This window comes from Colias eurytheme, chromosome 17, assembly GCF_061535395.1.
Source record: "Colias eurytheme isolate Ceu_HAF_F1 chromosome 17, ilColEury1 Martin Lab GWU primary, whole genome shotgun sequence".
In the NCBI taxonomy this organism is placed as follows: Eukaryota; Metazoa; Arthropoda; class Insecta; order Lepidoptera; family Pieridae; genus Colias; species Colias eurytheme.
In genome coordinates, this window is record NC_142996.1 from 10,713,574 (window position 1) to 10,739,651 (window position 26,078).

Sequence of the window (26,078 nt, forward strand, 5' to 3'; positions counted from 1 at the left end):
TAGACAATAATTTGTGCTTCTCCATTGTGCCTTCCCCTAGCTGTGTCTGCTGTATATAGAGATATAGAGCTTTTTTCAGTTTTCATTTTATTTTATTTTGAGATTTTGCAAATCATATTAAAGTCTCTTAAAATTCAATTATAAGCCTATCGGTCAGTTTGCCAGCATTCCATGTCAAGTATTTGTGTAAATAAAATAATGTAGTTTTGTGTCGTAGAATGTAGTGAAATGATGAAATAGCTTAGAATAGAATATAGTGAAATGGCTTAGAATTTTATCTTAAAGATGATCCTGCATAATATGTGTTATAGTGTAGGCAGTAGGTGTAGCCTATGTAGAATATTTATAAGTACTTCAATAGAAAACGTTATGTTTAGTTTCCATTAAATTTTAATCTATTCAAGTGTATTCTATTTATTTTAAAGGTGATTTTTTTTCATTGAAATATGTATAGTAAGTGTATATAGTTAAACCTTACAACGCAAGGAGTGTCGATGCACCTCAGAGCAACTCGTGAACTCATCTAACTAGTGATGAACGTTTATATGACGTCATAATATATTACACATACATATATTTAGTAATTGTTATTTACAACAACGCTACAAACTGTATCTACTTGTTTATCTAGTGTATTACATATATAGGGAAAAACTTGTTTGTATTATTTTATATTAATGATTACCACATTAAGAGTGATTTAATTAACTAAAAACAAACAATCTTTGAAAAAAAGCGTGTATGCCGAGCACATGTGTCAGAAGTGAAACTTCTTTGGCAAGATTAAAAAGATACCAAAATCGTCGCCTTACTCCATGACTTGACGGTATTGCCATGACGCGACCTTAAAATTTTACTCTCAACGCGCCTAAAGAAGGTTCACTTCAAAATTATGCATACAAGTACTTAAAAATATACCAACTTTGAAGAACTTATACAACATAAGAGTTGTAAGTGTTTAATGTTAACTTGTAAGAGATTGTTTTTCACCTACCTACATTTATAAATTTATACAATAAGTATTTTTCAAATTGTAAATTTGCTATCAAATCCAGTAACTTTTAGTGTCACGTCATAATTAATTCCTAGAAACATTGTATTGTGTATTTAATTGCTATTATACCAAATGCATAGATATGAATATTTGACGCCCAGTGCCCTAATCTTAATTTGGAATTGTGTTTTAAAGTTTCTGTAAAGGAACTCTATTTGAACTGTAGCGAAATGTTTAATAAAACATTTTACTTAATATATTTGTGTTTTATTTAATACCGATTTAAAGTAAGACAAAACGCCCAGATTTTATACCTTAATTCGGTTTGGTGTAAAAATTATAAAGCGCTATTAACTACCTAAAATAAATTAAGTACCTATACCTGAAATAAACAATTTCTGTTAAAATTGCGCTCAACGCAAAATGTAAAGTCAGTTATCGGTGGAGGGAGTTATTATATAGTATACCTACGCTTGTACGTAAAAGAAAAATTAATAGGTATGAAAAAAAACAAAACGAAAACATTAGACATAACACTCATTTTATAGCAAAAACCAAACAATATACATAGATGTGGCAAGTTCAGCTATACTTCATCCGCTTCATCGTCAGCTGGCCTCTACAGTTGAGATTTCTTGGCCAACACCTAGAGCTATTACATAACTTAACTACAAAGATTATTAGGGTATTTTGGTATACTTACGTAGGTAAGATCGGTGTCTATTGGACATTGTTGTTATTAAATTCCTTAAGATAGCCAATAGGCTATCTTAAGGAATTTAATTAATTTTAAATTTTAATGCATAGAGCCGGCCGCAATGACTCTTTCAGGATTTCATTTTGCGTAAATTATACAGGACGAGGCGCATGAATGGATAATCTTGTAGCTGGAGATAGAGGACGTTGTGGAGGTTCAGAAAAACGCATGCTGTTCAAATAAAAAAAAAAGTTGAAAGTGGCCACGATTAGCTCTACAAACTCTACATTTTTTTAATGAATGATTGCTTAAGCTGTTTGCATGTATTATTAAAGTAGTCTACAGTGATCCCAATAGCTAATTGGACCCACAGACATGAAAATATATGTTTATATATCTGTGATTGGACCAGCTAAGCAAGTAGGTATGTGCTCTACAAAATATTACTTGACACATGCAAGCATCTTGAAGCAATCATTCATTCGTCGTAGTTTTAGATAGAATTAAGCGCGTCACACACGGTACTGTAATATTTTACATTACAGTATCTAATATCAAATGACCCGAAATTTTGTGGGTCATTTGTAACAGGATGGGTCTTAGTACGCAATGACAAAAAGAAAAATGATGATCAGAACGCTGATACCGCGGATACCTTAAGATACTGTAATGTAAAATATTACAGTATCTTAAGATAAAATATTATAGTATCTTCACCGTGTGTGACGAGCTTTAAAGCTGTTTACTTATTGTATTAGGAATTTAATGTGTAGCTATATTAAATGCCAGCAAAAATAAAGTGAACCATTTCCATTTTGGAATTTTAATGAAACTGACATTTTTTTTTCTTAAATTGTCACACTGATGACCATATTATCTCAGAACAAAAACATGAAATTTGATTTTTATCTTCGTTTATAAACAACTATGACTGCGCCCTTTGAAATAAGATGGTGCATTTGTTCAGCAATACTATCCAAAATAAGATTGATAATATTCCTTCATTTGTAACAACAGGCTACAGCATCCGAAAGAGTGGCAAAGGGTGTAATTTTATAGAATTTTGGGAAATGTCAAATATCTCGAAATCCGAGGGACTTTTAGGAAAAAAATAATACAACAAATTATACCTATTTGCTATTGCTTTAATTTTTTATAACTCATATGGCTTACAAAATTATTAAAGAAAAAAGTATTGTAACTAACTGAATACATCTGAATATAATATCAAGATCCAGAAAAACACAGTTAGTTATGTAATAACAATTATGAATTTGTAACAAGATATTTTTTCAACTAAGTACATAGGTTTGATGTTTTCGAGCAATCAGAACAATCCGTGACAGTTTTCTGTGTATTTAAGAGAAGACAATGGTGAATGAGTCCAGAGCTGAGATTGAATGAGGACTCTGGTAAATGGTGAGCGGCGGTGGCGGCCCTCCGGCGCACGGAGGGCAGCACTGGCAGTGAGTGCGCGCGCTCAGTACTGCGAGCACGTCCGGCCACTCGTCGCACGCGCCGCCCTCCGCGCGGCTGCTCGTACACACATCGATCTGTGCTCTGTGCCCTGTGCCCTGTGCCCTGTGCCTGTGCTCGAGCCGGACTCCCGAGTGGCTCTTCGTAATATTATATAACCATTTCGATTCGTCGTAAGTTGTGAGATCCAGTCGGTGTATGTACTATGTACTTCCTCGTGTAAACATTTCTCGCCATCGAAATTAAACGGCTCGTTAAACATTTGATGTTATATGAAAGGCGTCAAATTACCGCGTTTTTACCTACTTTCGATGTAACTGCATATCCGCGGCTCGCATATCGCGATCGTTAATATTAAATGATTACGGTACAACAGTCACCGGTGACCGGCGATTAACCGTACGTTAGAGCGAATTGAAGAAACTTTTATAAACGCGAAATAAATGATATGCTAGGTGAGCACTAAGCAGAGAGCGCAAAGGCGCGCTGCCGCCTGTCGCGGATCACGAGACGCGGCTCCTCGTGCGGCCGCGCGCTGGCGCTCCGAGCCCACACACCACACCACACTACACACCACACACCACACCACATCACACCCCACACCGACACCACACATTCACGTTCACGATTGCAATGTGCCCTGTGCCGTATGCGGTATGGGAATGCCCTATGCAGGCGACACCTGTTACAAGTTGCACAAGTCTTATCGAATAGGCATGCCCATACATTGCATTAATATTACAGACACGCGAGTATTACAAAACGGTAAACATATTATATTGGATCATTTAGTCTTGTAATTTTTCAACGTCACTATAATATTATGTTTAATCGCCATAAAATGATGTCAACCCCCTTAATACGTTTTTCAACTTTTTATATACCTAACTGAAAATAACTAACAGTTGAAATTATAAAACTCAGATCGCTCTTAAACATAGGTAATAATATTTAATTTGCCTATGAAGGCATTATTATTGGCTTAATACAATGAATTAGATCACAGCACTTAGAGAGTTGGAACTTAATGAACTGCGAACGGTAGAGCCGGATGGTAGAGCTTCTTCGGGGAAGGACGCGCGAAATTTTCTATCCTGTAATTTTAATTTTTAACATTGCATAGACACAGATAATAATATAAGACTGGTATGGATAGTTAAAACGATAAATCATTTTTATTTCATGCATACAAAAATAACAGTAACCATCGTCCGTCATCCAAAAAGAATAAAAAAACGAATTTTAATCGTGCTTCTTGAACTCTTAATTCTTAATAATATACTTACCTAATATTTATTAATAAGCAAGCAATTAAATAAATATCGATTGTTTTTGCGTTAAGTACTTGTTGCTAGTTCGGAGTTCGTCTCGCTCTACCTGAGAGTCGGTGCTGTTGTACTACAATGTATCTTTGCTCGATGCTCGAAAATGTATTTTCTCAGTTACTGTTGTACGTCAGTTCACATGTTGTGAATAAAAACACCAAATATGATAACGTGTGTAGCTGCTGACTGCTGAGGATGGCTGCATACCGGAGATGACGGCGCGTGCAGCTCGGATCCCGGCGGCATGAAGAAGTTCATGCGCACGCGCGCCCCGCCCGCGCCCCCCGCGCACCCTGCGCCCCCGGCTGGCGCACATCATGCGTCTGCCACCCTTGGGGCACACAAAACCAATGGCATTGGAAGCAAGTATATTTACAGCTATGTGTTAATTATAATTACTATGTTTAAAACCTCTATATCTAAAACTAGCTGTGCCCCGCGGTTTTACCCGAATTGCTCTGCTCCTGTTGTAGTCCTTATAAAGCCTCTCATTCGGTCATTCCTCGATAAATCGGCTATCTGACACCGCAAGGATTTTTCAAATCTGAGCAGTAGTTCTCGAAATTAACGCGTTTAAACAAACAAACTCTTCAGCTTTATAATATTAGGTACTATAGTTGCGCTTCCCGGCTTTCACCCGCGTGGCTCCCCGCTCCGCTCCTGTTGGTCTTAGCTTAATGACATATACCTAGCCTAGCTTTCCTAGATAAATGGGCCAATTTCACGAGTGACAATGGCTTTTTAGTTTTTTTACGAGGAACAGAAATTAGGTATTAAAGCGCAAGCGCACCTCGCCACGGCGCCGGACACCCGCGACGCGCCGCTTTTTAGGTCTTTGTGAAACTACTAGTGCAGTGTGTTCATTCGATTATTGTTGATTTATTATAATTATTTTGAAATAGATTTCTATGAGCTAAATTCAGATCACAACGCTACAAAGGCCAAGTTTCATTGTTTCCTTCGCAACCATGTCCTTAATAATAATTTCGCGCATAATGTATTTCAAAATATCCCGATGCCAAATATGAAATCGCAGCATGATCTGTGGAATACTAAGTGCGTTACAGGTTGCTGGCCGCACCGCACCGCTCCGCACTGCACAGTGCACTAGCAAATTATAATACACTAGCTGTGCTCCGCGGTTTCACCCGCATTGCTTCGCTTCTATTGGCCTTAGCTTGATGATATATATAATATAGCATAGCCTTCCTCGATAAATGGGCTATCTAACACCGAAATAAATCTTCCAATCGGACCAGTAGCTCCTGAGATTAGCGCGTTCAAACAAATAAAACCTTCAGCTAAATAATCTACTATATACTATACTAGCGGTCCGCCCCGGCTTCGCCCGTGGTACATATATCGCAATAAAAGGTAGCCTATGTTCTTTCTCAGGGTCTAAAGATTGTCTGTGCCAAATTTCATCAAAATCGGTTGAGAGGTTTATGCGTGAAAACCATACATTATACATACATACATACATACATAATTACAAACTTTTCCTCAAGTTATATAAGTATAGAAGATAGAAGATAATTAGCGATCGAACATTGTCGTGTCGAACTACACAATTAATTTTCATGTAAACATGCGAATGGGCTGTAATTAGTAATTACTTATGTTCATTATTTTTTTAACAACCTGCATATCGTTTAGAAACATTTTACTTACTTACAAGTACATAGATACCTACATAACGAATAATATTAAAAATATTAGGTACTTAAGTACTTATAATTTTCTTTTTAAACTATTATTGCTATGAGTATCTTTAAGCATGAGTTTATTCAACTTAGGAATTAGGATAAAAATAACAGAATTATAACAATCAAGCCAATTAGAATATTATTTGAATATTGAAATTATTATGTTCGTTGTTATTTCAGCAACATTGTGCAATGCATAATCTACAATGTAACATTCCCTTTCGACTCATGTCGTACAGTTTACATGGAACAATTACATGGACCGACTCGAGGTCCCTCGAAAGTGGAAGCGGCGCCGTGGGTATTGCCGTAATCGCACTTCGCAGCTCGGTCATATCGGCGGGCGACAGGTGCCGCCGCTCGGGACCGCGGCCATAGCGCACGGGCCAGCGCACGGCGCGGGCACGCACCAGTGAAAGTCGCCCGACGCCGCGCTGGGGGCTCATTGACGCGCTGAGCACGGTCAATGTTAACACGCGACGATCGGGGTCAGCGCGAGCTGCAGTCTGCAGTCTGCAGTCCGCACGCTCTCATATCCACATGTGAAGAGATTAGCATTTGCATGCACGCCTATAGAGTCATTTCCGACGCACTTTGTAATTGAATTTATGACATTTTGAACTTCATAAAAAACGCCTAAGTAGGTATATATACAGATTATTTCATCAAAAGTTAGACTATTAGGATTATGAATACTAGTTAACGGCCGCATAAACTATAGAAGCAATAAGGTCGTCGCGTCGTCTCGAGTATACTAAGCGATGCTAATCATGAGTTCCTTCAGTGGGAAGGCCCACCGCCCATGTGTCATGTGGGTCTCGTGTACGGAGTAGCGTACTGCGACCGCGTAACGGTGCTCTGCCACTTCTCATAACCCAGTTAGCGACTGCGGCGTCGCCGTGCGTCCTAATAGTTGCTACTAAGTACTAGTACATTACATATTATTATATTTTTAATAGGTAGATATAAAGTACACATTTTATTTAAGACTATTCACTTAGGTACTTATACATTTCGAAAACAAATGGTTGCCCGATGCCCGTTAGAGAATGTAGGTAATATCTAGGTATATCGATTAGACATTATAGATCGATGTCCAATTCGACACCGATTGAGCACTCTGTAATGACTACAAGAAATCTATTCTTTCAAATTGCTAAAATTTGATTTTTCCATTATTGGACGAAACTGACTATAAACTAAGAAATAAGAATCATAAGATTAAGTGCAGCAAATCTATTGCGATACCTATGTGGCGCGAGCACAAACAAAAAACAAGTCACGATTTAATCATTCAACGTGATGTTCAACCGCGACAATAGTTCAGAGTCCGACAGACGAGTATACAAATCATTCATTTAAAATACTTGTTTCTCAGTTTGCGACTGATCTGAGATCTCTGTATTGTTTGTAAACAAAGCCACTTTAAGTCGAATTTGCCCCGACATTGGAAATTGAGGTCATTCGTACGAATCGTACGTTATTGTGTTACTATTGCTCTCGTGGGAGCATCGGCACACTACTTACAGTCTGTTATTTATGCAAAGCACATTAGCTACCAATTTCCATTATACTATTGGTAGGTAGTTGAGGTTCATAGTTACTTAGGTCTTACCTAGGTACATAACTACAAACATTTTGTTTTCTTCACTTGGTAGGTCAAGTCGTTGTCTAAATTCATAATAATATAAAAACATAGAAAATCTATTGAATCTGATGACACAAGCATTTTATTTACTTACTAGGAGTGTTGTTGTGAATCATGTTATATAGAGTTTTAAACTTTAAACTCTTCTAGCTAATAGCTTATTATAAGTCTCCTTCACATTACGTTATTTATTTTTAACGATCATTATAATATGTATACGTAGAGTACGTTCTATCAAGATCTTATTTAAAAAGAAGGTAGGTAGCAGTACTTACCTACATACAAAAGGCACAGAAATAAGAATAGACAGGGCTGCAGGGTACAAGCTACAGGTAACATTGTGTCAGTGGTCAGCGCGCCGTGCCCCGCAGTCTTAGAGTATATTATATATGTATAATATATTATTACAGTAGTACGTGAAGCACGTGCGTCGAGCGTCGTGCTCGTCAGCTGGGTCAGGCTCGACGAGTAAATGTTGTTACTCTACTTGTCACTATTTAATAGTGTAGAACTGTAGAGCCATTGTGACTGGCAACTAGCGACGAGCAAGTACGAGCTGAACTCAAATCAACTGATACCTAATATTCTAATCTCGTATACGAACGGGCGGCATCGACACACGACGCGCAAATATTCAAGTATGAATGGATATTTAGTTTAATTCGAATTACAGACCACTTATGTATAAAGTAAACGCGCGACAGCGGCTGCCCATATCTTCTTAGTATTTGTATCCCATTTTCAAAGAAAAAGAATGAGAGACTGTCCATAAAGTTTGACCTTTTGGTAGTTTGTGGTATAGATTTTGAACACTTTTACCCCTTCAAAGCTAGATTTTTTGGACAAGACTTTTTAAAGCATTATTCCAGTAGCTAACTACCGTGTAGCTCTTGTTTACTAAATTTAAGACTAAATTGTATTAATTTCGGTTTTAAAAGGTTTCCGTCAACGGCTTCGCATGCGTATTCAAAGAAAAACCCACAGTTCCCGTTTCCGTGGGATTTTCGGTATAAAATCTATCCTATATGTCCTTCCTCAGGTCTCAAGCTATCCCTGTACTCTGTAGGTACCAAATTTGAAGTAAATGCAATACTTTATGAGTTTAGCCTGGATTGTATATACCTAGTTACAGAAAACACAAACAGGCAAAAACTCATAAAACTATATTTTTGGCTTCGGTACCATCTATTGTAGATCACGCCCCAAGTATTAGATATTATAGTAAAAAACTATTACATGTACAGTTTTGACTTTCCTACGATTTTATTATAATATGAATAGATGCACAGCAATCTTTAGGGAAGTTATCTGGGATATCGAGAGATTGTAATCAAGGTGTTATAGGTACATATAAAAAAGAACAGAAAACAGACAAAAATCGACCAACCAATGTTGTGAGGTCTACAAAACATACAAATTGCAAGTACGTACTCGCTCTTAATTTAAAGTACCTACAATTTACTCATTACTATTTTTAATGTGACTCGATGGTCTGGGCGGAAGGTAGATTAGGTTTAATCAAACAATTACTCAGTAATTATCATTTTACGTGGTTGAGTAACAAGCATCCATCCTCACAAACTTTCGAATTTGCAATAGGAATAATATGGTCGAAATAAATATCTAATTTCCCGGATCCAGCTCGTTCGTGGTTAGAAACTCGAAGCATAGCAAATGAAGTAAGCGTTGGACTTTCCCGTCGTTGTCAACAATCAACATATTGTGAGCGCGGCGCAAGCGCGAGCGTCGACCGGCGAGCTGCGAGGGCGAGCGTGAGCGTCACACGCTAGAGGACGTGCCCGATGCAAATACCCTAATACATCTAAATAATTAGCATCGATCATATCACCCATCTCTTGGGTTTATTTATTCGATTATATCTATATCACGCTTCTCTTAGGTTTATTTATTCAATGGCATTCAATGGTGAACTGCATTCCTGCCTGTCTACACTAATGACAGTATTCAGTAATCACACGATTGATATTATTTTGAAGCTGTTATATTAACATTTCTTAGAGTGTACTGTGTAGCATTATAAAAAAATATTCTTAAAAACTTGCAGATGGCGCTACCAAGCGTGAGGAGCCCTCCCCCATGTCCAGGTAAAAACTATTTAAGTATAATTAAAAATTAATACAATGTATCAATTATAATATTACATCATAGATGTATCTACACACGAAATTGTCGTAAAGTAGATAAATTTAAACATTATAATATTAGCTGCAATATAACTTAAGCGACATAAAAAATAATCGCATGCAACGTTACGAAACCAATGTACCTATAATGTATGAGATGGTGCGATACCGCGTCGCCTCCCGCGCGGCCGCCCGTGACGCGCCGCCCGTGACGAGCCGCGCGCAGCACGCTAGCCCGCGCGCTTCGGCTGCTCAGTGCTTATGTAACGTTATGATTTATGGTCACTTCGATGATTTAAACCCCCTTTTTAAGAATTGCCCTTCTGCTGTATGTATGTATTCTTGAATGTGTTAGGTATTATGCAGTTTAGGTAGTTACCTATTTAATCGAAGTCTATGAACAACAAAATGCTTTACAGTTTACACGTACTATTGTAGCTTATTGGTATTTACATAAATAATATAAATATGTGTAAAAATCGGGGTAAAAATGAAATACATATTTCAATGTTTGACAATTCTCGTTTGAATATCGATTAAGGCTTGGCGCAAACGGGCCACCGACCAGTGACCACAGCCACCGGTGGCGACCACTCTCTACAGAAGTGTCCGCGACAAAATATATGAAAAAATTTAAAATATTAATAATAATATAAGTGGCTGTCGCTGGCCACCAGGGCTGTGGTCGGTGGCCCGTTTGCAGCGACCCTTAATCTATTTCAATATTTGTATGAATTAAATATAATATCCACTCTAAACTAAATTAATGCCAAGAAACATCCATACTTCTAAGTGTATTCTATTTACTTCACAATAAATAAAATTGCAGTCTTTGTACCTATCCAACCAGCTTTTTATTAAATGTATATATATAACAATGTAGGTACATAAAAAAGAAACGGAACCTACCTACCTTTCAAAAAGAAGTTGTTCTTTGTCGACCATGATAATATAAAACTAGCGGACCTATTTTGACAAAACTTGTTGGCAAACGAGATAATAAACATGCTATAATAATATAAGATATCTTTCATTTAGATATCTATGCTCTATAAGTAATATTGTAATAGAAAATATTTAATGGAGGCACAGACTGAAGCTTGCAAATAAACATAAAATGTAAAATTCGCAATGTTAAGATCCTTCGATTACAGAGTGAATTACCAAAGTTAGGCTCAAATAAACAGATAGAATAGGGAGAAACACGTCGACCGCTGCCGCCTGCCGGGTCGTCGACACGCCACCGCTTAATCGAATTGGATGCGGTTTTTAGGGTTCCGTAGCCAAAATGGCAAAAACGGAACCCTTATAGTTTCGTCATGTCCGTCTGTCCGTCTGTCCGTCTGTCCGTCTGTCACAGCCGATTTACTCGGAAACTATAAGTACTACAGTGATGAAATTTGATGGGAATATGTGTTGTATGAACCGCTACAAAAATATGACACTAAATAGTAAAAAAAAGAATTGGGGGTGGGGCCCCCCATACATGTAACTGAGGGATGAAATTTTTTTTTTCGATGTACATACCCGTGTGGGGTATCAATGGAAAGGTCTTTTAAAATGATATAAAGTTTTCTAAAAAACATTTTTCTTAAAGTGAACGGTTTTTGAGATATCAGCTCTCAAAGTCGTAAAAAGTATGTCCCCCCCCCTCTATTTTTATAACTACGGGGTATAAAATTCTAAAAAAAATAGAGGTGATGCATGCTAATTAACTCTTTCAACGATTTTTGGTTTGATCAAAGTATCTCTTATAGTTTTTGAGATAGGTTGATTTAACTGTAATTTATTATATTTGCTGCTACGGAACCCTTTGTGCGCGAGCCCGACTCGCACTTGGCCGGTTTTATTTTTCTGTGATCTTATAAAATTCATACCCGTGCACCGTGCTACGATTGCGCTCGAGTATAATGTACAAATTGAAATTGAAGTTGAAATCATTCATAAGTAGCATTCAACTTCGTTAGAAGCTCTGAGAGATCGTCATTCTGTGTGATCTCTACCAAAATTGCGTACACTATATCAATAAAAGAACACATCGTTTCGTAGTAGAATATTATTGAGTTTTCCTAAAAATGAAGGCAGAGTATGTTATGCATCGGCAGGTACTGGAGCGAGTCGGAGCAGAGCGCGGGCGCGCTGTGGGAGGACCCCGAGGCCGGCGCGCTGGCGCGGCTGCCGCACGAGCGCCGCTTCGCGCCGCACGCCGCCGCGCTGTGGCTGCGTCCGCACGTGCGTGGCCCGACTTCGCCAAATCTTATTCACATTATCTGTTCCCATCGTTCAAATACGAGTCTGATCTGGATTTAAAGAGCTTAAAACTGACTTTGCCATTTTCGAAAAAAAAAACCAGTCATAATTTTTTTCCTTTGAGATGTGATGTTCTAACGATGTACAGTGGTAGACCGTGTGAGCGCCATGACCTTATTTAATTTAGTGTTCCTACACAATGAAGCCCGCCATTGCGCCACGCGTCCTCGCCGTGACATCTGTGCAAACGTTACGTATTGTCATGAAAATCGTGAATCCATTTGACTTTACAGCGAAACGACATTGAGTAACTGAGGTTACTTTATTCAGTCAGTCGTATGATCGTATCCATGAAGGCAGATGCTTTACGGCCACAACTATAATATAGTATGACTCGATCACGATGTATTGACATCATCCTTCTTCTTCTTCATAATATTATTACACACCTTTTATTAAGATTACACAATTTATGTTAAAGCATACAAAAGGTTTATTTTTGTAGTGATCTGTGATATTATTTCTTTCTTCTTCTTTCTTTCTAATATGTTGACCCGACCTGTTAGTAATATTTATGCAAATTTTGAAGTGAATCCATGCAGTACTTTTCAGTTTAGCGCGGACATAGGTATTAGGTACATGATATATAGACAAACAAATAAATAAACAAAAAATTCTAAAACAATATTTTTGGCTTCGATTTCGATTGTAGATCAATATGTATAGATAACTAAAGTTACTCTTCAAGAAGCCTTCGCTAATACATAAATCAAACGATCGAATCATTGTGTTGCCAAAAGCGATGCGTAGAAATGTTGATGCTGATAGAATATTGATGGTATCGCATCCGGGACGATCATATTTCGCGCCTTTGCCTGAACGCTGCTCGTACGGTGTACGCATGATGTACGATTATCGCTCCTACACCTTTCAATATATTATAATGTAGTGACAAGTTTGCGGTTGGATAAATTATTAAAATAACTAGCTGACCCGACATGCGTTGGCCTATCTTCGCGCATTTCCATCTCCGTTATGTTTTCGCTTGACTTTTTATTTCTAAAGATGAAAGATCCTTCTCCGGACAATAACGAACACGTCAAAATAAGGGTTATCGAAATCGGTCCAGCCGCTCTCGCGTGATGCCGTGACCAAGGGAAATATAGGGATTCTGTTTTTATAAAAACTTAATTCCTGAAGATAATTTATTATGATCCTCTAATCTCTTAGCATAAAACATTTCATCTAATTCATCATAAATATTAGGTACTTTACATTTATTTATTTCATTATAATATTTATCCTACTTAGTTATGTCCTACTAATATTATAAATGCGAAAGTTTGTGAGTATGTAAAGATGTTTGTCACTCTTTCACGCAAAAACTACTGAACCGATTTTCATGAACTTTGGCACACACATAGAGGGTAACTTGGATTAACATATCATCACTATCACTACATAGTATAAAACAAAGCCGATTTTCTGCTTAAATCTTTGAAACTACGCAACGGATTTTGATGCAGTTTTTTTAATAGATAGAGTGATTCAAGAGGAAGGTTTATATGTATAATAACATCCATTAAATAGTGGAGAAGTACCTACTGTTATTTTTGAGGTTTCTAATGTGATGTCGTAAATAATTACATTTTTTCCGCTTACATTGCAAACGCAGGCTGAACCCTACGAGTTTTATCAAAATAATGTACTAAGTATTGTACACATTGAAAAGGTCTACAGAAAAGTCCGCGATGGTATATGTTCAAGAGGAGAGTGAACAGGTACATTCTAGGGAAGCACGCTCCATCTTAGGCCACATCTCAGCTTACCATCAGGCGAGATCGTGGTCAAGCGCTCCCCTATCGCAGCGTAAAAAAAGTCTATCTCTTATGGATAACCCACAATAACTTTTTTTTGTCATTTACTTTTTACGACAAATAATGGTTAATTTTGGAAGCGATTTTAACCAATACAGCATTAATCCTTAACGAATTAAATACCTTGAATACATTGTTCATTTAATATAGATCTATATGGCCCGTTTACACCGTATGATTTAAGTGAATATTTTCGAAGATATTACAGATTTAAAAATTGCGGGACGTAGCGTTTGCGGCGGTACCGGCCGACCGCCATTGCACCCGTGCGAAACCGGGGCGGGTCGATAGTTTTACATAAAACACAATTTCACTGCATCACATTTATTTCTGAATCAACATGAACATTTATATATCCCACTTATTTTCACGACAAATTTTTACAAAAAAAATCTATATCTTCAAAACTTATTTAGCTAATTATAAGTCAATTTGAAAGATCTTTCATTATTATATTCTCTTCTAAGAGTATCGTGGGTTGCTATAAGATGGTCGAGTTTGGTGGAAATCTGTGCTTTGGAGTTATCTATCCATCGCATTGATGACATGTGCGCGTTGAGAATTCGTCAGATTTGAACGATCTGAAAAAAATTGGTTGTCTGTAAAGTCGGTTTACTGACGATAGTTGAACGTGACAACGTCCGATTGTGATTCTTGGTCGCTCGATCCGCGCTCTCGCTTGCACTTCAAGCCTTACATGGAACGCCTCAGAGCGAGGTAAAGCCGCATGAGTCATGTTTTTTCGCTCGTGCAGCCGGCTCTATCGAATTATAAGACGTTGTCACGTCAAAAAATTATAAGTCAAATGAAATGATTACATCTACAAGAAAAATTGTTTGTTGATTTCACTTTCATGATCGTGTCAAAGTTTGGTTAATAATGTCTTATCGTCAGACAAAATTGCATTTACTTTAACCAGCCAACCAGCTGATTCCAGGCTAACTCACGCTCACTCACTCTCACTCACTCACGCTAATTTGCGCTCACTCACGCTAAATCAGGCTAACTCACGCTCACTCACGCTCACTCAGGCTAACTCACGCTCACTCACGCTAACTCAGGATCACTCACTCACGCTAACTCAGGATCACTCACGCTCACTCATGCTAACTCGGGCTAACTCACGCTAACTCAGGATCACTCACTCACGCTAACTCAGGATCACTCACGCTCACTCATGCTAACTCGGGCTAACTCACGCTAACTCAGGATCACTCACGCTCGCTCACGCTACCTCGGGCTAACTCACGCTCACTCAGGCTAACTTACGCTCACTCACGCTAACTCAGAATCACTCAGGCTCACTCACGCTCACTCAGGCCAACTCACGCTCACTCACGCAAACTCACGCTAACTCAGGATCACTCACGTCACTCACGCTAGCTCACGCTTACTCAGGATCACTCACGCTAACTCAGGGTTACTCACGCTCACTCAGGCTAACTCACGCTCTCGCACGCTCACTTACTCTAACTCAAGATCACTCACGCTAACTCACGCTCACTCAGGCTAACTCACGCTCACTCACGCTAACTCAGGATCACTCACGCTCACTCAGGCTAACTCACTCTCACTCAGGCTTACTCACGCTAACTCAGGATCACTCACGCTCACTCACGCTAACTCAGGCTAACTCACGCCAAATCACGCCAACTCACACCAGTTACTCTTTCACGCAAATACTACTGAACCGATTACAATGAAATTAAGCACACATATAGAGGGTAACTTGGATTAACACATAGGATAGGTTTTATCCCGGAAATCCCATGGGAACGGGAACGATGCGGGTTTTCCTTTGAAAAATCTATATATAGACTAGATTTTTCCTTGGTCACGACTCACGGCATCACCAATGGCTGGACCAATTTCGATAATTCTTTTTTTATTATATTCCTTGAAGTACGAGGATGGTTCTTATGTAGAGAAAACGTAAACATACGTACCACGGACGAAGCCGGGGCGGACCGCTAGTATATAATAACTAATCAAATATATCTTGTTTATAAGTCTTTCTTCCGGTTCAACAACTGAATATTCTGGATTTCATTCATAAAGCACTGTGTCCAATTACATTGCGGCGGGGCGGGTCGGGGTGCGGGGCACGGGGGGGTCATTGTCTCGCCAATGACGTGGGAACCAGGTCGCACCACTGACACCGATGTATCCGTGTTTACATGCTTTTTGTGCATCCACGACATCGCTCGGACCTACATACCTCTACTTTTAGATAGATCGCCGTCTCATGTTCCCCTTCTGTGATTCCGTTTAATTTGATTGAAATCGTTTAACAAATCCGCGGTCGGGCTGCGCAGGAGCTGTGCGCGCGGCCTCGCTTCCTGGGCGACGCGGCCGTCGACGCGGACGTCGCCCCGGAGCGGCTCGACCCCGAGCCCGAGGACCAGTTCGCTGCGAGGTGGGTGTGCGCCGTCCGTGAGTCCGTGACGTGCGGGCGAGCGGGCGGCTAGTGACGGCGCAGTGTTGCAGGTGGAGCGTGGAGCCGGGCGAGGCGGGCGACGGCGCGCTGTGCGCGGCGGCCGCGGCGCTGGCGCTCACGCCGCGCCTGCTCGCGCGCGTCGTGCCCCCGCACAGCTTCCGCACCGATTACACCGGCAAGTTCAGGTATAAACGAGCCGCACGTTCGTTTTACGTGAAAATGGCTTTTTTTGGAAGTCAATTAATAACAGTTTAAATATATCTGAAATTAACGCATATAAGTACGACTAGGAGCAGTATACGTTATAAAAACCGACTTCAAAAACGGAAAAGTTAAAATAAAATAAGATTTGATACTTATTATTACTACATATTATCTAAATGTGCTATTTACTGAATAGGTTTGATGTCGGTGCCATGTCAGTATAAAACTTACGTACCTAGTAGGTAGTAGTTTTGATTTCATAATGCCCGGTTTACACGGACTTAATACTGAGTGCTTTATGCTTGGCACCGACTTCAAACCTACTTAGTAAATAGCACATCTAAATACATAATAATACCTACATTATTAATAATTAATTAATGATATTATTAATAATTACCACATATTATTTAGATGTGCTATTTAGTATTTATGTATTAAATAGGTTTGATGCCGGTGCACGGGTTTAATACTAAGTGCTTAGTGTTTGGCACCGTCTTCAAACATATTTTAATAAATAGCACTTCTAGTAATTAACAATATCAAATCTTTTTTATTTTTTACTTATCCGTTTTTGAAGTCGGTTGTTTTTAACGCAGTTATTTTTATTTACTTAATACTTTTTTTAGTGTATTTTTCAACACGAATCAAACGAGCCCAAACTCGATAAAGTTGAGTCAATATATTACTGAGTTCCTATGGTCACCTTCCGATTCCATCATCAAATCAGCTCTATGTCATGATAATGTTTCATCGCTATCCAATTTACATAAGTTTGCAAAATTTCAGCTCAATCGGTTACCGGGAAGTGAATCAAAGTTACTTGCGACATTTCAATTAAGTCATCGAGTATAGACAAAAAAATGCTCATAAAATAAAAACTACTGGGCCTATCCGAATAAAATTTTTATGGGACCAATCTGTGCGACCAATTCGACACCATCCCGCATCGAACAAAAAATAATCACGTAAATCGGTTCAGAAACCTCGGAGTAATCGGTGTACATACTTAAAAAAAATATACCGGCCGGATCGAAACCTCCTCATTTTTTGAAGTCGGTTAAGAACCGATCCAATTTTAAGTATAGTTTAACCTAGAAACTCGGTATCGGGAAAGAGTAGGAAAGGAGCACGCAGTGATGCGGCGCGGGGTTGCACGTTGCAGGTTCAGGTTCTGGGTGTTCGGCGAGTGGCGCGAGGTGTGCGTGGACGACCGGCTGCCGGCGCGCGGCGCCCGCCTGCTGGCCAGCCGCAGCGCGCTGAGGGACGACTTCACGCTGCCGCTGCTCGAGAAGGCCTACGCGAAGTGAGCGCTCGACCGACCTTCCCACTCTTCATTATATTTATACTATTTATACGAGATTAACATTATTTTCCAATTGTAATCGGAGTAATGTTTAACTGCTTAATTACCTCGCCGGAGGGACACTTGGCGCAGATATACATATGTATAATAATATTATGACGGTATAAGCCTCTAGTCGAATAGGTTTTGTTTGTATGTGATGTTTGAAAATATATTGACAAAAGCCTATCCATTTGAGTTACTTTTTTACTGAGATGGATTAGGTTCTGTCGAGTAATATGCATAAACAGAAGCTCATCTATTAGAGTCCGACTCGTGATTCAAATAGTATTTATAGTCTTTGGAAATTCGCCACCCGCGATCCCGCCCGAGCGATCGATATTTATTTGAAGTAAAACTTCTTTAGGCGCACCAAGGCTCGAGGGTAAAATTTCACGACGATGGATCTTTCCAAAGAAGTTTCGCTCTTTTGTTCTACCCGTTCGGTTGTATGTACGGTGTGTGTGCGCAGGCTGCACGGCGGCTACGCGGCGCTGCGCGCGGCGCGCGGCGGGCTGGCGCGCGCGCTGCAGGAGCTGTCGGGCGGCGTGGTGCAGAGCTTCGCGCCGCCGCGCCAGCCGCGCGCGCTGCTGCTGCAGGTGCTGCACTCCGCCGTGCCGCGCTCCACGCTGCTCGTCGCCACCGCCGCGGTAATGTGTGAGCGTGTGACCGAGACTGTTCGTTCACGACTTCAGTTCACTTTGGTTCCCGACTACAGTGACGATTAACTATTTTATAAAGCGACATTATATATTATCTAAGATTAAAAAAGGAGAACTTCCGCTGGAATTGCATGTTCCCTAGAAACATACCCGCGAGTCTTAACAAGTCGAGTACGATTTTGGAGATACGACGCGTCCTATCGATAAAGTGACCCGCGGATACACATGTCGGATATCTTCCTTAACAAAATTTCACGGTCCAACAAATCAAATGCCTCACTAAACTCTGTATATTACAGCATGTACTTCATGCCCACTATCTAGTCACTAGTGACATCTTCTATAAACTAAATCGGTTGTTGTAGATTTTTTTTGATTAAAAAGCCACGCCGTTTTGAATTTAGCTGTTGCTTAACATGCCGAAATGTACCTACTTTTTGAACCACGGACTTTCTTTCTCCGAAATCTTTTTAAGTGCCGGAAGAACATATCATACGGAACTATAATTTGACACAGAGCTCCTGATTCCCATTACCATTTTTGAACATCGCTCGATTCGATATAGAACCACTATTACCTGCCACAGAACACTGGTACTTGACTATTACGTTTTAAATTCGTTCGGATCGATCACACACTTTCTATTCGGGATCGCTTTTCATAGTCGTTTACGATTCACTCACACACAACAGCAGGAAAAAGAAAGCAGCGGGCGTCGTCTCCGGAACGGGCTGATCGCGGGGCAGGCGTACTGCGTGACGGGGCTGGCGCGCGTGCGGGAGGGGGGCGGTGCGGGCGGGGAGGGGGGCGCGCTGGTGCGGCTGCGCGCGCCCAGCGGCCGCGGCGAGTGGGCCGGCGCGTGGGCGCGCGGCGGGCCGCAGTGGCGCGCGCTGGCCGCCGCCGACCGCGACCTGCTCGAGCGCCGCGCCGCGCAGCCCGGACACTTCTGGTGAGTGCCGCTGATGACCTATCATAAAAGTCATGTTCAGTATGTTCCGCTGCATATTTTTTTTATATTCGTTCCCCGACATCTGCGCCGATTGTGGTCCGACTTTCAGTGTTCTTTTTTTATTTGAAAAAATATGTAGCGCTCCCGAAGTGGTCCTGCATAAAATTTTATCCATAATTGGCTGTACGATTTCACGGATACACTAAAATATGACAAGAAAAAAAATCTCGTAAAAAATCGTAAAAAAAATCTCGTAGCCCCTGTAGCGACTACATAATATTTGCAAGTATACGCTGTGTATTGTCACGTAAATAGAAATAGAAAGCGTTATATTTTGCCATTGACCATTGACGCTTCCTCAACTGGAATCCGAATTAGTTTCAATGAGTAAAGCTTTTGCAAACATGGGGGACAGTAATGTCTTAATCGTCGGTGATTTTAACACGAGTAAACTTGTATGGGACATACCCTCCACTCAACCTGAACACCACTCAATGACATCACTTAGGGCGGATTCTAATTTGATGTCTAGTTGCTTGAATGATTTTTTAGCATTATACAACTTGCGGCAGTATAATACAGTTTTAAACTCTGATGATAAAATTTTGGATTTAGTCCTCAGTAATATTGATTTTGTAAAGACAGAACTAGCTTTATCAGCACTGACTAGGGTAGATTGCTATCATCCGGCTATTAATATTTCAGTAGACTTTCCAATTCATAAATTTTTAAAAAGGAATAGAATAGTGAAACTTAATTTCATGAAGGCTGATTATGAAATTATTAAAAGTAAACTTTATGAAATTAACTGGAAGCAGAATTAGCCACCTTGAATAAAGTAGACGACATGGTAGAAAAATTTTACTCCATTATTAATCATATTATTGAGGACAATGTTCCCAAAAAACATACGGACAAAAATTGTTTGTATCCTGTTTGGTATGGCAAAAATGTAATAAAACTTAAAAAAGAAAAAGAAAAAATAAGAAAAAAATATATTAAATATAAAAATCCGATGGATAAACTGGAGTTCAACTTAGCGAGAACTCGATGTCATAATGAGATTAAACTAAGCTACCAAAGATATCTTAAAAACGTTGAAGTTTCTATAAGTGATAATAATATAAAGGCATTTTGGTCGTATATATCCGCTAAAAGAAATTCGAAAGGAACAATACCTGAGGAAATGCTTCTAAATAATGTTGCTTATTCTTCTCCTGCAGATATATGCAGTGCCTTTGTTCAACACTTTTCGTCCGTGTATACCAAAAGTAATTCGATTAATTTAGTTCCGCCTGTAGATGAATCTTCTCCTTGCAATAATATTTTGGATAGAATTGTATTAGATAACGCCTCAGTGGTAAAATCTTTTAAAAAATTAAATATTAATAAGAGCGCTGGACCCGATGGTATCCCCCCTGTTTTCGTTTCTCGTTGTGCTGATTGCCTTTCAGTGCCATTGAACATAATATATAATAAATCTTTAAACAGCGGTTATTTTCCCTCACAGTGGAGGAAATCTGATGTAGTCCCTATTCCTAAAAGCGGCGAAGCTAGAGATATACAAAACTACAGACCCATTTCACTGTTATCTGTGTTTGCAAAATGTTTTGAATCGCTGATATACCCACATTTAACATACCACTTAAAGTCCCACTTAATACCTGAGCAACATGGTTTCCGTGGCGGGATGTCTACCTTAACTAATCTGGTCACTTACACTGATGATTTGTGTGATATTATCGATAGTGGCCAAGAAATAGATGCAATATATATGGATTTCAGTAAGGCGTTCGATAAAGTGGATCATTCGCTGCTGCTTAGAAAGTTGTCAAGGGTTGGTGTTCACTGTTCATGGTCTAATGTTAAAGTGGTTTGCAACTTACTTAGACAATAGAACGGCAAAAGTTACGGTTAATGGCTATGAATCGCAGCCATTTGTAGCTACTTCGGGTGTTCCTCAGGGCTCGCACTTGGGGCCTATTTTGTTTTTAATTTTTATTAACGATTTGTCCAATGAAATTAATTACTCAAAATTTATACTTTTCGCGGATGACCTTAAAATATTCAAAAATATAAATAATTCAGAGGATGCTAAATTTCTTCAAGACGATCTAAATAGAATTTCAGTATGGACAGTTTCTAACAAGCTACCGTTAAATATAAATAAATGCAAATTTATAAAATTTTCCAAAAAGTTACAGCCACACTCATCTTCGTATTCCTTAAATAATACCACCCTTGAGGAGATACCCCAGGTGCGAGACTTAGGAGTAACATTCGATAAAAAACTAGGTTTTATTCATCATATTAATAATATAGTTACGAAATCTCTAAAACTTCTTGGGTTTATATGGAGGAATTGCAAAATGTTTAAAAGTGTTTTACCCTTAAAAATTGTATACTGTTCATTAGTAAGATCTCTCTTGGAATATTGTTCACCAGTCTGGAATCCATCTTATCGATGTCATATAAAGAGACTTGAGTCTGTCCAGAAAAAATTTCTTTATCTACTTACTGTTCATCAACAAAAACTTAAATCTTTAAAATCATACGACCTAAGATTAAACTTTTTTAAAATGGAAAGTCTTAAACATCGGAGGTGGATGGCAGATCAAATGTTGTTATACAAAATTGTTACTAATTCGTACATTTGTCCTAATCTTCTATCAAAAATTAATATAGCTGTTCCGAGGAGATACTCTAGGAAAACCAATGTATTTTTTGTCAAAAGATATAGAACCAATTTAGGCTTCAACAGTGTCATTGCTAGAGTTTGTCGGGAACATAATAGATTATTCAATAGTACAAAAGTTGACATCAACTTCCTTAGTTTGTTTGCATATAAAAACGTTTTACATAAAAATTATACTGATAAGAATAATGTTTTCTGATTAGAATTTACACTACGATTAAAAGCTATAATTTGATACAATTCAACTCAAAAACGCATGTTGTATTTGCCTGTAATTGGATCTACATCTTGCTATGCATGCCAATTATGTCACATACTCAAAATATATTATAAATATAAGATGTACATCTGTTGGCAAATCAAATAAATAAAATAAAATAAAATTTGCCACCGTGCATAAAAATACAAATCTTAATAATCTAATACCTAATACACAGAACAGAAAAAATAGAATGGTGGCAAAAAGGACTCCCCGTCAGCAAAACAGCAACCATTAATTAAAATGTATTGCTGCTCTAATTTTCAGAGAAGACCACGTGATTGTACAGATGCAAGGATTAAAGCTATTCTAATCTAAATTCTATTAAATGACTCGATTCGCGAACGGTTTGCATACACATCTCGTTCCGCCCGCAGGATGTCGTTCGCGGAATTCGCGCGCGCCTTCGGGCGGCTGGAGCTGGTGCACGTGGGGCCGGACGACTGGCTGGGCGAGCCGGCGCTGCACGGCAAGCGGGCCTGGCGCGCCGTGCTGGCGCGGCGGCGCTGGCGCGTGGGCTACAACGCGGGCGGGCCGCCCGCCGCGCCCACCGCGCACGCCAACCCGCAGTTCCACGTGCAGGTGCGCCCGCGCCCCCGGCCCCGCTCGCTCCTAAACACTCGACGACCTTGACGATCTTTAAAAAAAAGCAAACAAAGTTTAACGACCGCGAATAATTTAAAATAACAGACTTTACATATTTTGATTTAATTTTATTTAATTAATGACACACATAACGAATACAAAATAAATAAGAACACATCACATCACACATCACTTCGACACTGACCGACACGAGAGTGTGTGTTCAGCTTGGCTCATTACATCATACTTCGTAAATAATGAGCCATTCACCCAACTAGCTTTAGTGTTAAAAGGTTATCTATAACCTTTTAACACTAAAGCTAGTTGGGTTGGACTAAAGCAAAGGGGGCGTAGGACTTAGAAAATTTTTGATGGAGTTGGTGTCATTATAACACCTATTTATTATTGTTTTATCGTAAAGATTACGCTAATATAAGCATGTTTTATAGGAACAACTTTTCTCTAAAATCAAAAATGGCCGATATAATTCGTTAGGTTAGGTTTAGGTTAGCCTTTAGGTTAGGTTAGGTTAGGTTTCTTAAAAAAAAACTACACAGAAATAGGAGCCCCGCGAAGCGGGGCTCCGTCGACGCGCAAAAAAAATCAAGTTTAGGTTAGGTTAGCCGTTAGGTTAGGTTAGGTTAGGTTTCTTAAAAAAAAACTACACAGAAATAGGAGCCCCGCGAAGCGGGGCTCCGTCGACGCGCAAAAAAAAATCAAATACCTACGTGTGCCCTTCTCCCCCCTCCTCCCCCCACAAAAAACCTATAATACGTGCGGCAGTTCTCTAAGTCTAAAGAAACCCCGATAACCTAACTATATAGATAAATAGATGTTATCGGACGATTAAATTATTTTATTCATCCGGTAATCGGACGACTAATTTATTTTATTCATCCGTTTAGCGGACGACTAGCTTTGTCCCATTATTTAACTCGTTTTAAAATAATATATTACCTATAGAAATAAAATTCAATCTCAAATATTCATTTATTCAATTAGATTTCTTATAAAAGCACTTTTGAATCGTCATATTTTTAACAATTACCACCGATACGGATAACGGAAAGCAGTATCATCTATGGAGAAGAACCGGCTAGAAACTCCATACTTGCTAAGACAGTTGCTCTTTTAAAGTCATGTCAATATTACAACTTAATTTTACATTGTATTATTGACATGATTTAATAAAATAAAAATTGTTAGTAACCGGTAGTTAATTGTATGAATTGTGATGAATTGGCGCACGATTGCGTGTGCGTGCGCAGGTGCCGCGCGCGGAGGGCAAGTGCCACGTGGTGGTGTCGGTGACGCAGCAGTACGCGGTGGGCGCGCGCCGCTCGCGCCTGCACGCCATCGGCTTCGCGGTGTACGAGCTGCCGCCCGCCTCGCCGCCGCGCCGCCCCGCGCCCTTCTCCGACCTGGTCCGAGATCTTTTATTATTGTGCTCCACTTATATTATGGAACTAAATAAAAAACAAAAACAAAATGCAATCCTATATTTTTATTTAGTAAAGCAATAAAGTTTTAAAGTACGTACTGTGCGGGTCGCAGCGCGCGCTGGACGTGACGCACTGCTGCGCGGCGCGCGAGGTGGCCACGTTCTTCACGCTGCCGGCGGGCCAGTACCTCGTGGTGCCTCACACGCGCCGCCCGCACACCGCCGCCGCCTTCCTGCTGCGCATCCTCACCGACCTCCCCGCGGACGTCTGGTGAGTCGCCCCTCGCCGCCCTGACGCGCCCGCCCTGACGCTCACCCGCTAACGCCCTAATGTCGACGTTGCAGGGAGGTGAACGACGATAACGCGATCGTCCGCGACGTAGCCGCCGAGTTCGAGCAGGAGGGTTGGCCGGTGCCGGTGAGATTTGCCGACCCACTTCTCGTCCATTCATTCTTCTACTAGTCCATTGAAATGTTACATTTTTTAGGCCTAACCTTGCGTTTTTTAGAAGACGCAATTTTGTTTTTTTGATATGTAGGGGGGGTCAGTGTGAAGCTAAAACCAAATTTGTGGGGTCGCCACCCTTGTCCCACGGCCGCCATCTTGAAAATAGCGGTTGAAATGGTTTTTACGATATATCTCTTAAACTATTTATCTGATAAAAAAATATCGTTAACATTAGTTGTTGCAAATTAAATTCTCTACAACTTTGGTGCAGTAACTTTTCGTCGTAGAACTATAAATAAACATGTTATAAGCGAAAATGTTCAGAAATTAGAGATATTTATATTTTTCAATAAAACTTTTTTTGTCATTTTACGAAGAAATGATATCAGACCATTTTTGTAGATTGTTTTTTGAGGAACAACTTTTATGTACAACATTTTTTCATTACGTCAATAACTAAGGTTTTACAGCGCTCTGAAGTGAGTACTATTTTTCAGTACTCTTAACTATACATATAATATTAGCTATTGGCTCTTTTCCCATACTCCAGAACAATGGAAGCAAACTGCAGAAAATTTCAGCCCTGCTTTTCGACGTAAAAAAAATACGCGCTTCCAGACCTCTACCTCCTGGGTGGTAACGAATCAATAATTAATCATTAATAATATTGCAAAAATATTATTAAAAACATTATAATAACAAAAATAAAATAATTACTGATGACAAATTATTATAAGCACACACATAATATATGTATACTGTATAGCTGTTAAGAGTACTGAAAAATAGTACTTACTCACTTCGGAGCGCTGTAAAACCGTAGCTATTGACTTAATGAAAAAATGTTGTATCGCAAAGTTGTTCCTCGAAAAACAATCTACAAAAATGGTCTGATATCATTTATTCGTAAAATGATGAAAAAAAAAGTTTTATTGA

The 26,078-nt window shown here is 39.5% G+C and overlaps 1 protein-coding gene across 3 annotated transcripts in view; it reads left to right on the forward strand.

Moving 5' to 3' along the window:
• Positions 1 to 2,471: 2,471 nt before the first annotated feature.
• Positions 2,472 to 26,078, forward strand: part of LOC149901481 (calpain-2 catalytic subunit-like) — a 30,274-nt gene continuing 6,667 nt past the window's right edge. Inside the window, exons 1-13 of one of the 3 annotated variants that reach the window (XM_090112046.1) lie at positions 2,472 to 3,566; positions 4,672 to 4,854; positions 9,912 to 9,951; positions 12,096 to 12,222; positions 16,433 to 16,533; positions 16,605 to 16,739; positions 17,924 to 18,064; positions 18,576 to 18,753; positions 19,461 to 19,714; positions 23,046 to 23,250; positions 24,522 to 24,677; positions 24,808 to 24,965; positions 25,040 to 25,112. In XM_090112046.1, coding sequence (XP_089968172.1) covers positions 4,737 to 4,854; positions 9,912 to 9,951; positions 12,096 to 12,222; positions 16,433 to 16,533; positions 16,605 to 16,739; positions 17,924 to 18,064; positions 18,576 to 18,753; positions 19,461 to 19,714; positions 23,046 to 23,250; positions 24,522 to 24,677; positions 24,808 to 24,965; positions 25,040 to 25,112 — 1,686 coding nt within the window. In that variant the 5' untranslated portion in view covers positions 2,472 to 3,566; positions 4,672 to 4,736. Of the gene's footprint in view, positions 3,567 to 4,671; positions 4,855 to 9,911; positions 9,952 to 12,095; positions 12,223 to 16,432; positions 16,534 to 16,604; positions 16,740 to 17,923; positions 18,065 to 18,575; positions 18,754 to 19,457; positions 19,715 to 23,045; positions 23,251 to 24,521; positions 24,678 to 24,807; positions 24,966 to 25,039; positions 25,113 to 26,078 lie in introns of all 3 variants that reach the window. The other 2 variants (XM_090112044.1, XM_090112045.1) reach the window with 2 other exon arrangements.